This window comes from Scyliorhinus torazame, chromosome 14 (assembly GCF_047496885.1).
Source record: "Scyliorhinus torazame isolate Kashiwa2021f chromosome 14, sScyTor2.1, whole genome shotgun sequence".
Classification (NCBI taxonomy): Eukaryota; Metazoa; Chordata; class Chondrichthyes; order Carcharhiniformes; family Scyliorhinidae; genus Scyliorhinus; species Scyliorhinus torazame.
In genome coordinates, this window is record NC_092720.1 from 143,030,899 (window position 1) to 143,043,251 (window position 12,353).

At 48.7% G+C, this 12,353-nt stretch overlaps 1 protein-coding gene across 7 annotated transcripts in view; it reads right to left on the reverse strand.

The window, feature by feature from the left end:
• Nucleotides 1-3,456: 3,456 nt before the first annotated feature.
• The window catches only part of LOC140390079 (centrosomal protein of 63 kDa-like), a 157,951-nt gene continuing 149,054 nt past the window's right edge, over nt 3,457-12,353 (reverse strand). For all 7 annotated transcript variants that reach the window (XM_072474968.1, XM_072474966.1, XM_072474965.1 and 4 more), the window contains one exon: nt 3,457-4,650. In XM_072474968.1, coding sequence (XP_072331069.1) covers nt 4,492-4,650 — 159 coding nt within the window. In that variant the 3' untranslated portion in view covers nt 3,457-4,491. The remainder of the gene's footprint in view (nt 4,651-12,353) is intronic.

Below are 12,353 nucleotides of genomic sequence, written 5' to 3' on the forward strand. Positions count from 1 at the left end.
AGGTTGAGGGGGGACCTGATTGAGGTCTACAAAATTGAGAGGTGTGGACAGGGTGGATAGCAACAAGCTTTTTCCAAGAGTGAGGGTGTCAATTACAAGGGGTCACGATTTCAAGGTGAGAGCGGGAAAGTTTAAGGGAGATGTGCGTGGAAAGTTTTTTACGCAGAGGGTGGTGGTGCCTGGAACGCTTTGCCAGCGGAGGTGGGAGGCAGGCACGATAGCATCATTTAAGATGCATCTAGACAGATATATGAACGGGCGGGGAACAGAGGGAAGTGGATCCTTGGAAAATAGGCGGCAGGTTTAGATAAAGGATCTGGATCGGTGCAGGCTGAAAGGGCCGAAGGGCCGGTTCCTGTGCTGTAATTTTCTTTGTTCTGTATCACAAGATAACATTATGTTTTGGTGCTCGGCGAACAGCCCAGAGGTTGCATTCAAAGCACACCGTGGCTAATTTGTAATAAAATTAAATAATTTGCTAATTTAGATTTAGAGAGCCAGATTTCCGTGGTCCCACAGTTTATTGCTCCTGAGGTGCCGTGGACCACATCTCCTATCAGAATGGATCGAACCCCGTAAAAAGATGATCCGAAATGGCAACGCCTACAATGAAGTGGATAAGGATCAGCCTGCTGAGTACAGGCTCATTACCTGCACCCTTATCCCGGGGTCATAAAACTCCCATCTAATGGGAGCAGCAATACCAGAATCGGCTGCTGGTCACCATTTTAAAATCCCGGCCTCCATTCCAACACAGACGGAGGCATGAAAATCCAGGCCATAGAGTCATTATGATACAGAAGCTGGCCAATCAGCCCACTGAATCCATGGGATTGTGGGCAAGCACCAGAAGGCATGACTATGGAACTTGATTCACAATTGCCATTCTAACCTGTGACTCCAGTACACAGTAAATAGTTGTCTCTCAGCACCTCCTGATGTTCTCAATGCCCTCAGGACTACGAACCCAATGCTGCCTTGCCAGCATCGCACACTTCTCAAGGACAGGTTGTAAAAAAGCTTTGTCCACTTGAGCATAATTCCAGCGGAGATGCATCCACTGGAAATATAATTCAATAACCAACATAAATTCCACGACCACATGGTTACCTAAAAGCCCCTGCCCATGTCACGCAAAAGCCAGTCACTTTAAATTGTTGTGCGTGTAAAGCTGCACGAAAAATATTAATTAAAAAAGATCACCCGTGCATGCCAAACCAAATTAGTGAGGTTGCCCATAACCCATTCCTTGGTTCAAAGGCATTAAGACAACTGCACCGTTACTGAGAATGTCCAGGAGTGAAAACCAGACATTTGCGCATTATTCCTTTTGCACTCTCTGTAGCCACTTGCCTCTTTTCTCACTACCTAAGCCTCCATTTTTCCCCTCCTTTCCCTTTCAAAACTGAGAAAAGCACTTCAAATATTTCCACCAAATTAAATGGAAGGCTTTCCCAGCATGTCAGTATCAATGATTGGTCAGAAGGCAAGAGTTTAAAGGCTAGAGAGAGAACATTTTCACTTTCTTCTGACATATCATTGATATTGACATGAGCCCCTCCAGCCCAGCTCATCTCCTCCCCCCACACCCGTGTAGCCATCTCAGATGGCCACCTGCAAAGGATCTTGGGAATTATGGCCAACCTGGGACTCTGAGAACTGTACTCAGGTAACCGATACAGATGCAGACTAATCGGCGCCACTCCCTTTACTCGGAGCCCAAACACCCAAAGTTAATGACCGCTAAGGACACGCCCAGCCATCAAGGCACCGGCCCTTTATTGGCCAAAATCAAAGGCAGTGATCGAAGCCTGTCGAATTTTGGGTCCAAGTTAAGGACCGCCCCAAAGAGCGCAAAATCCCACAGGGATAAGAATAGACACAGCCATGTGCTCGGTCTCTCTTGGATCCGGCCTATGCCAGCTCAACTGCAGCATGACGACCAGACAGCCAAGTTCAAGACCAATGATCGCAACTTGACTGATAAGCTCAGCAGAGGGAGTGCCACTTCTTCAAACCAGCCACGTGATCAAGACAAAGGCCTTATCCACTGGCACTGTGTTGGTCGCCTGAAGTTAAGTATAGGTTATTGTTAGGTGTAGTTTAACTTGTCGTGTTTGGGTTGCATGTCGAAGTAATCCTTGTGTGTAAATAAACCATCTTTGAACTTGACCTGACTAACTGGTTGTGTGGTCCTTTGATCGATATCCGGTAAAGCCTTGTGGTGGCATCATTTGATACCTGGCGACTCTAAAGAGGATCATTATTAATTGGCAACATTAATTGTGCCGATTGGCACCCCCCCCCCCCCACTCCACCTAAAGGACCCATTGGCACCCTTGTCAGGTGGATATATCTTTAAGAAATGGGTGTTTATCAAGTAGCTACAGTGATGTCAGTGTGTGGGTGGAGCTGGGCTGTCTGTCTTTCACTTTCGTTTTTGAGCTGGCAGATGCAGTGTGTTTTTAGTTTCGTTTTCAGGTGGATAGCTGCAATCAAAGCAAGCAGCTGCATAATGATCACTCTCTCTACAAGCTAAAGAATGTCTCCAGATCATTGATGATTTCAAAGTAATACCTGTTTCTGTAGAGCATTTAAACCTGCTGTCTTTATGTTAAAAAAGATTTAACTTATGGATGTTGTTTGCGAAGTTATTAAGCTATAGAATATTGTATTTGGGAAAGTACCAGTTTTTGTAGTTGATACTGTATGTTTATAAAAAGTGAACTGGATTCATAGAATAAACATTGTTTTGTTTATACATACTTTAGCTCTCTGTTGCATCACACCTGTAAAGTCCATAACCAAAGCCCATAACCAAAATCTATTTAAAGTTATGGGTCAGGTGAACTCCAATGACATACTTTGGTGTTCTCTAAACCCTGGCCTATAATAACCCTTTCGGCAAGAGTAGAGAGGGTACTCACCACCTTGCACCCCCTCCCTCCTTGAAGTGCAGAATGCCAGATCTCCACTCGTCAGGACTTGCACCAATTCACGTCAGCGTGACTCCTGGAGCATCCCAAGAGATGGATGAATGGAGCTCCCTGCCCGATAATTACATTCAGATGAATGTAAATGACTATTAGCATGCTCTCGCTCAACCTCATTGGGCCAGCAGGAGCCTAATCAATCCCGTTTTTGCCCTCGAGTCATCACGATTCCCACCTCGGGCTAGCGGCCCAGGAGAATCCTCCCCCCCATAATTCCATGTCTGTGCAATGCAACATGAGATCATCTATATCACAAAATGTAAAGGACAAAGGGTTGGATTTTCTGGCGGCAGTCCGCCATTGGCCAGCATCGGGATCTTCCGGTCAAGCCAATGTTTACAGGGTTTTGTGTGCCCCCATCCTACGCCATGGGGGCTGCCATCAGCGGACTAGAACATCCCACCGGTGTGAAGAGCCGGATAATTTTGGACTCAGTGTCCTTCAATAAAACATGTTGGAAAAGTTTCATCAATTATGTATAAAGTTTATTGATAAATCTTATGTACATAAATATACAATTATAAATTAGCATTGAAGCTTTCCTTTGTGAAACAAACTATTAGTTGCACTGATTAGTCCTTTCAGGAAGATGCAGATTTTTTCGAGTAATACCATTGTGGCGTGGGAACCTGTTACCTTTGTGTACCTGACAAAGGATAAACAAGCAAAGGGTGAACTCATCAGTTTCATTCCTTCGATTGCACAAATAGGAGTCTATCAGAAAGAGCTAGAGTTTGTTCACCAGCATTTGTTCACCTATTTACAGGGGTTTTAAAAGAATAAACAAATATCATGATTTCAGACATGTACAAAATAATGTCAGACATGTAATTTAAAACACAAGGCTTGTTGACTGATCAATCATTTTGGCCACAATGTTGTACCAAAATACAACCGTCAAGCAGATAGCCGATTGTTCCCTCGCCTTTAACAGAAACACCCATTGTTGCATTTTGGATAGTTTCCTGAACAAAGTAGGACCACTGCAACATGCTTAAAACAGCACCAATGTAGGAAGGTAGCTCATCTTCAAAAGGTTCACTGATGTGTTTGGTCACAAATACTGATGTAACTATGGCCTTGTAGCTTGACTATTGGAACATGAAATCCTTGGGCCGATGCAGGGAAGAGAGATCAGTGCCATCTCTGAAAATGGAAAAATTCAGAGACTGGTTTTTAAGGGAAGAATGAGTTTGACGTAAACCTCAGACTGGTATTAACTGCACTTTGTGACATGTGTTGGCTGCACTTCTACAGACCAATATGATTACGCCTCAGTAACTTTGGGCAGAATGAACAAACTACAGCACCACAGGTTATTAAGAAACCAGGGGAAGGCCGAGGATGGCCAATGCATATTCCAATATACATTAGGTAGAGTTCAAAGAACCAAAACGTAAGTCACTGAAGCTAGACAACAGTACACGCAATAGCTCCATTTTATTCAGTCTCTCACTGAATCATATCAATTATCTGGAACCTGTGAGCTACTGTTGAATCACAGTGGATTGACATATTTGTCCACAGTTCTTTCACTTTCAATTTTGAGTTCCTCAATGTGCATGTCCAGACGTTTTAAAAGCTGCTGCGATCTCCTGTCCTCTTCCTCAAGATACCTGACCGCAATCGATGTGTTTGTAGATGCAATTGTTGGGCTCTGAAATACATTAACCAACATGAATACAAACAATAAAGTGAGGATTATCTACTTTGACTGAGACAGATATTCTCACTATTAGTGTACAGGTATGAGATGTTTTACACTATGTGCTCAGACCATTAGTTGAGTCTCTTAACAACCTGCAGGGAAAAGAGACATTCACATGGACTCGGTACAAACATAACTCCCTCATAGCAACATCATATTTAAACAGTTTAAATCACCTTTTATGGTTTTAACACGCACTGGCTGGAAAATTGGACGAAGCCCAAAAACTGGTGTGGATATTGCAATGTACAATTTACCCGCACATGTTGCTTCTGACACAAGCAGCTTGCAAACTTTGTACTGCCTGTTAATTTGAATGGTAGCTACATGCAACCAGGAGTAAACATGTTATTAAGTGGTTGGAAGCAAGGGTACCCAAAATTGTGTCACACTCACACCATTTAAATCTATTCTACACCTCTTAAATGCATTCTGACTGCATATGCTGGAAACAGCTGTCAAGAAGAGTGTGAGCACGAAGAACATTAAAATATCATAGATTATCATAGAATTTACAGTGCAGAAGGAGGCCATTCGGCCCACCGAGTCTGCACTGGCTCTTGGAAAGAGCACCCTACCCAAGGTCAACACCTCCACCCTATCCAGAAGTTTGCACTGAGTGCTGAATTTGGTGCATTTGAGTGCTACAGTAAGAGTTTGGTGACCGAGGGAGAATAAGGCTTCATTGTTATCTAAAGTTTATAAAAGTCTTTCTTTTATTTAGTTAATTAACTTAAAAGTTGCTGTTTGGTTTAGAAGAAGGTGAATTTTCAATCAGCTTTAAACAAGCTTCTACTTGTAGGCAATTGCAGCTGGAGCTTGTTAATTAGTTAATTGGATTAGGCCAGTTTTCAGAGGCTAGATTCACAGTATAAAAGTGATCCCCTACAGTGCAGACTTTGTTTGCACTGAGTGCTGAATTTGGTGCATTTGAGTGCTGAATTTGGTGCATTTGAGTGCTGAATTTGGTGCATTTGAGTGCTATAGTAAGAGTTTGGTGACCGAGGGAGTGCTGAATTTGGTGCATTTGAGTGATATAGTAAGAGTTTGGTGACCGAGGGTGTTAGGTGAGGAGGGAGTAAGGTGCTCCTTTCATTTTGTTTCTGACATTTCCGCAAAGAGTGAGAAGAGAGCCAGGAGTTTACAGAAAGTGTAGCTGACTGGGAGCAGAGTCGGAGGGCGGAGATCTAGTTAGTCCACAGGGCAGCTATATTCTGTCAGGTAAGAGGGGATGGAGGCTAGGCCAGTTGCATGCTCCTCCTGTAGGATGTGGGTGGTGAGGGATACCACCGGTGTCCCCGCTGACTATACCTGCGGGAAGTGCACCCAACTTCAGCTCCTCAAAGACCGTGTTAGGGAACTTCGGATCATCCGGGAGGCAGAGGGGGTGATTGAGAGGAGTTACAGGGAGGTAACCACACCCAAGGTACAAGACAAAAATAGCTGGGTTACAGTCAGGGGGAAAAAAACAAACAGGCAGACAGTGCAGGGATCCCTCGTGGCTGTTCCCCTTCAAAACAAGTATACCGTTTTGGATGCTGTTGGGGGGGCTGACCTACCAGGGGAAGGCCCTAGCGGCCAGGTCTCTGGCACCGAGTCTGGCTCTGGGGCTCAGAAGGGAAGGGGGGGGGGGAGAATTGAAAAGCAATAGTTGTAGGAGATTCAATGGTTAGGGGAATAGATAGGAGATTCTGTGGTCGGGAGCGAGACTCCCGGAAGGTATGTTGCCAGGGATTTGCCCGGGTGCCAGGGCCAGGGATTTCTCGGATCGTGTCTTCGGGATCCTTAAGGGGGAGGGGGAGCAGCCAGATGTCGTGGTGCACATTGGTACCAACGACATAGGTAGGGAATGGGGTGTGGAGGTAATAAACAAGTTTAGGGAGTTAGGCTGGAAGTTAAAAGCCAGGACAGACAGAGTTGGTATCTCTGGTTTATTGCCGGTGCCACGTGATAGCGAGGCTAGGAATAGGGAGAGAGTGCAGCTGAACACGTGGCTGCAGGAATGGTGTAGGAGGGAGGGCTTCAGGTATTTGGATAATTGGAGCGCATTCTGGGGAAGGTGGGACCTGTACAAGCAGGACGGGTTGCATCTGAACCAGAGGGGCACCAATATCCTGGGAGGGAGGTTTTCTAGTACTCTTTGGGAGGGTTTAAACTAATTTGGCAGGGGAATGGGAACCGGATTTGTAGTCCAGCATCTAAGGTAGCCGATATTCAGGACGCCAAAGCGTGTAATGAGGCAGTGGGGAAGGGAACACTGACAAAGGAGAGTACTTGCAGGCACGGAGATGGGTTGAAGTGTGTATACTTCAACGCAAGAAGCATCAGGAATAACGTGGGTGAGCTTAAGTCATGGATCGGTATTTGGGAATACGATGTGGTGGCCATCACGGAAATTTGGATAGAAGAGGGGCAGAAATGGTTGTTGGAGGTCCCTGGTTATAGGTGTTTCAATAAGATGAGGGGGGGTGGTAAAAGAGGTGGGGGTGGGGGGGGGGGTGGCATTGTTAATTAGAGGTAGTATAACAAGTCGATTTCGGCGGCGTGAGAGCAGCTGGTTAGTCAGTTTCAGCGGGAGCATTGCGGAAGGAGGTTGCTGGGAGGTAAGTCAACCTTTAAAAGCACTTCTCTTTGCAGGGGCAGGCCAGTCGATTTCGGCCGCGTGAGAGCAGCTGGTTAGTCAGTTTCAGCGGGAGCATTGCGGAAGGAGGTTGCTGGGAGGTAAGTCAACCTTTAAAAGCACTTCTCTTTGCAGGGGCAGGCCAGTCGATTTCGGCGGCGTGAGAGCAGCTGGTTAGTCAGTTTCAGCGGGAGCATTGCGGAAGGAGGTTGCTGGGAGGTAAGTCAACCTTTAAAAGCACTTCTCTTTGCAGGGGCAGGCCAGTCGATTTCGGCCGCGTGAGAGCAGCTGGTTAGTCAGTTTCAGCGGGAGCATTGCGGAAGGAGGTTGCTGGGAGGTAAGTCAACCTTTAAAAGCACTTCTCTTTGCAGGGGCAGGCCAGTCGATTTCGGCGGCGTGAGAGCAGCTGGTTAGTCAGTTTCAGCGGGAGCATTGCGGAAGGAGGTTGCTGGGAGGTAAGTCAACCTTTAAAAGCACTTCTCTTTGCAGGGGCAGGCCAGTCGATTTCGGCGGGAGTGGAGCTGGCTGGTTAGTCAGTTTCAGCGGGAGCATTGCGGAAGGAGGTTGCTGGGAGGTAAGTCAACCTTTAAAAGCACTTCTCTTTGCAGGGGCAGGCCAGTCGATTTCGGCGGCGTGAGAGCAGCTGGTTAGTCAGTTTCAGCGGGAGCATTGTGGAAGGAGGTTGCTGGGAGGTAAGTCAACCTTTAAAAGCACTGCTCTTTGCAGGGGCAGGCCAGTCGATTTCGGCGGCGTGAGAGCAGCTGGTTAGTCAGTTTCAGCGGGAGCATTGCGGAAGGAGGTTGCTGGGAGGTAAGTCAACCTTTAAAAGCACTTCTCTTTGCAGGGGCAGGCCAGTCGATTTCGGCGGCGTGAGAGCAGCTGGTTAGTCAGTTTCAGCGGGAGCATTGCGGAAGGAGGTTGCTGGGAGGTAAGTCAACCTTTAAAAGCACTTCTCTTTGCAGGGGCAGGCCAGTCGATTTCGGCCGCGTGAGAGCAGCTGGTTAGTCAGTTTCAGCGGGAGCATTGCGGAAGGAGGTTGCTGGGAGGTAAGTCAACCTTTAAAAGCACTTCTCTTTGCAGGGGCAGGCCAGTCGATTTCGGCGGCGTGAGAGCAGCTGGTTAGTCAGTTTCAGCGGGAGCATTGCGGAAGGAGGTTGCTGGGAGGTAAGTCAACCTTTAAAAGCACTTCTCTTTGCAGGGGCAGGCCAGTCGATTTCGGCCGCGTGAGAGCAGCTGGTTAGTCAGTTTCAGCGGGAGCATTGCGGAAGGAGGTTGCTGGGAGGTAAGTCAACCTTTAAAAGCACTTCTCTTTGCAGGGGCAGGCCAGTCGATTTCGGCGGCGTGAGAGCAGCTGGTTAGTCAGTTTCAGCGGGAGCATTGCGGAAGGAGGTTGCTGGGAGGTAAGTCAACCTTTAAAAGCACTTCTCTTTGCAGGGGCAGGCCAGTCGATTTCGGCGGGAGTGGAGCTGGCTGGTTAGTCAGTTTCAGCGGGAGCATTGCGGAAGGAGGTTGCTGGGAGGTAAGTCAACCTTTAAAAGCACTTCTCTTTGCAGGGGCAGGCCAGTCGATTTCGGCGGCGTGAGAGCAGCTGGTTAGTCAGTTTCAGCGGGAGCATTGTGGAAGGAGGTTGCTGGGAGGTAAGTCAACCTTTAAAAGCACTGCTCTTTGCAGGGGCAGGCCAGTCGATTTCGGCGGCGTGAGAGCAGCTGGTTAGTCAGTTTCAGCGGGAGCATTGCGGAAGGAGGTTGCTGGGAGGTAAGTCAACCTTTAAAAGCACTTCTCTTTGCAGGGGCAGGCCAGTCGATTTCGGCGGCGTGAGAGCAGCTGGTTAGTCAGTTTCAGCGGGAGCATTGCGGAAGGAGGTTGCTGGGAGGTAAGTCAACCTTTAAAAGCACTTCTCTTTGCAGGGGCAGGCCAGTCGATTTCGGCCGCGTGAGAGCAGCTGGTTAGTCAGTTTCAGCGGGAGCATTGTGGAAGGAGGTTGCTGGGAGGTAAGTCAACCTTTAAAAGCACTTCTCTTTGCAGGGGCAGGCCAGTCGATTTCGGCGGCGTGAGAGCAGCTGGTTAGTCAGTTTCAGCGGGAGCATTGCGGAAGGAGGTTGCTGGGAGGTAAGTCAACCTTTAAAAGCACTTCTCTTTGCAGGGGCAGGCCAGTCGATTTCGGCCGCGTGAGAGCAGCTGGTTAGTCAGTTTCAGCGGGAGCATTGCGGAAGGAGGTTGCTGGGAGGTAAGTCAACCTTTAAAAGCACTTCTCTTTGCAGGGGCAGGCCAGTCGATTTCGGCGGCGTGAGAGCAGCTGGTTAGTCAGTTTCAGCGGGAGCATTGCGGAAGGAGGTTGCTGGGAGGTAAGTCAACCTTTAAAAGCACTTCTCTTTGCAGGGGCAGGCCAGTCGATTTCGGCCGCGTGAGAGCAGCTGGTTAGTCAGTTTCAGCGGGAGCATTGCGGAAGGAGGTTGCTGGGAGGTAAGTCAACCTTTAAAAGCACTTCTCTTTGCAGGGGCAGGCCAGTCGATTTCGGCGGCGTGAGAGCAGCTGGTTAGTCAGTTTCAGCGGGAGCATTGCGGAAGGAGGTTGCTGGGAGGTAAGTCAACCTTTAAAAGCACTTCTCTTTGCAGGGGCAGGCCAGTCGATTTCGGCGGGAGTGGAGCTGGCTGGTTAGTCAGTTTCAGCGGGAGCATTGCGGAAGGAGGTTGCTGGGAGGTAAGTCAACCTTTAAAAGCACTTCTCTTTGCAGGGGCAGGCCAGTCGATTTCGGCGGCGTGAGAGCAGCTGGTTAGTCAGTTTCAGCGGGAGCATTGTGGAAGGAGGTTGCTGGGAGGTAAGTCAACCTTTAAAAGCACTGCTCTTTGCAGGGGCAGGCCAGTCGATTTCGGCGGCGTGAGAGCAGCTGGTTAGTCAGTTTCAGCGGGAGCATTGCGGAAGGAGGTTGCTGGGAGGTAAGTCAACCTTTAAAAGCACTTCTCTTTGCAGGGGCAGGCCAGTCGATTTCGGCGGCGTGAGAGCAGCTGGTTAGTCAGTTTCAGCGGGAGCATTGCGGAAGGAGGTTGCTGGGAGGTAAGTCAACCTTTAAAAGCACTTCTCTTTGCAGGGGCAGGCCAGTCGATTTCGGCGGCGTGAGAGCAGCTGGTTAGTCAGTTTCAGCGGGAGCATTGTGGAAGGAGGTTGCTGGGAGGTAAGTCAACCTTTAAAAGCACTTCTCTTTGCAGGGGCAGGCCAGTCGATTTCGGCGGCGTGAGAGCAGCTGGTTAGTCAGTTTCAGCGGGAGCATTGCGGAAGGAGGTTGCTGGGAGGTAAGTCAACCTTTAAAAGCACTTCTCTTTGCAGGGGCAGGCCAGTCGATTTCGGCCGCGTGAGAGCAGCTGGTTAGTCAGTTTCAGCGGGAGCATTGCGGAAGGAGGTTGCTGGGAGGTAAGTCAACCTTTAAAAGCACTTCTCTTTGCAGGGGCAGGCCAGTCGATTTCGGCGGCGTGAGAGCAGCTGGTTAGTCAGTTTCAGCGGGAGCATTGCGGAAGGAGGTTGCTGGGAGGTAAGTCAACCTTTAAAAGCACTTCTCTTTGCAGGGGCAGGCCAGTCGATTTCGGCCGCGTGAGAGCAGCTGGTTAGTCAGTTTCAGCGGGAGCATTGCGGAAGGAGGTTGCTGGGAGGTAAGTCAACCTTTAAAAGCACTTCTCTTTGCAGGGGCAGGCCAGTCGATTTCGGCCGCGTGAGAGCAGCTGGTTAGTCAGTTTCAGCGGGAGCATTGCGGAAGGAGGTTGCTGGGAGGTAAGTCAACCTTTAAAAGCACTTCTCTTTGCAGGGGCAGGCCAGTCGATTTCGGCGGGAGTGGAGCTGGCTGGTTAGTCAATTTCAGCAGGAGCTGAGAATTTTTCTTTTTTTTTTAAATTAGTTTTTTAGGCGGGAACAGGAAGTCGACCCGCGGACGTCTGGGAAGACCCTCACCAATAAATTCTGGTGGAGAGGAAACCCGAGACACTACACGTGTAGTGTCTCCCACCCGCCCTCCTCCTCTATCCTAATAATAAAACCCTTTGGTCTGAGGTAAGTACCATATTTTTATTATATTATTATTATTTTTTATAAAAATTTAATTTAGTTGTTAGCCAGATCTTGGTAGAAAGTTAGAGGAATGGCAGGGAAGGGAGTGCAATGTTCCTCCTGCAGGATGTTTGAGGTGAGGGATGCCGTTAGTGTCCCTGCTGATTTTACCTGCAGGAAGTGCTGCCATCTCCAGCTCCTCCAAGACCGAGTTAGGGAACTAGAGCTGGAGTTGGAAGAACTTCGGATCATTCGGGAGGCAGAAGGGGTCATAGATAGCAGTTTCAGGGAATTAGTTACACCAAAGATTGGAGATAGGTGGGTAACTGTAAGAGGTACTGGGAAAAAACAGTCAGTGCAGGGATCCCCTGCGGTCGTTCCCCTGAGAAACAAGTATACCGCTTTGGATACATGTGGGGGGGACGACTTACCAGGGGTAAGCCATGGGGTACGGGCCTCTGGCACGGAGTCTGTCCCTGTTGCTCAGAAGGGAAGGGGGGAGAGGAGCAGAGCATTAGTAATTGGGGACTCTATAGTCAGGGGCACAGATAGGAGATTTTGTGGGAGCGTGAGAGACTCACGTTTGGTATGTTGCCTCCCAGGTGCAAGGGTACGTGATGTCTCGGATCGTGTTTTCCGGGTCCTTAGGGGGGAGGGGGAGCAGCCCCAAGTCGTGGTCCACATTGGCACCAACGACATAGGTAGGAAAGGGGACAAGGATGTCAGGCAGGCTTTCAGGGAGCTAGGATGGAAGCTCAGAACTAGAACAAACAGAGTTGTTATCTCTGGGTTGTTGCCCGTGCCACGTGATAGTGAGATGAGGAATAAGGAGAGAGAGCATTTAAACACGTGGCTACAGGGATGGTGCAGGCGGGAGGGTTTCAGATTTTTGGATAACTGGGGCTCTTTCTGGGGAAGGTGGGACCTCTACAGACAGGATGGTCTACATCTGAACCTGAGGGGCACAAATATCCTGGGGGGGAGATTTGTTAGTGCT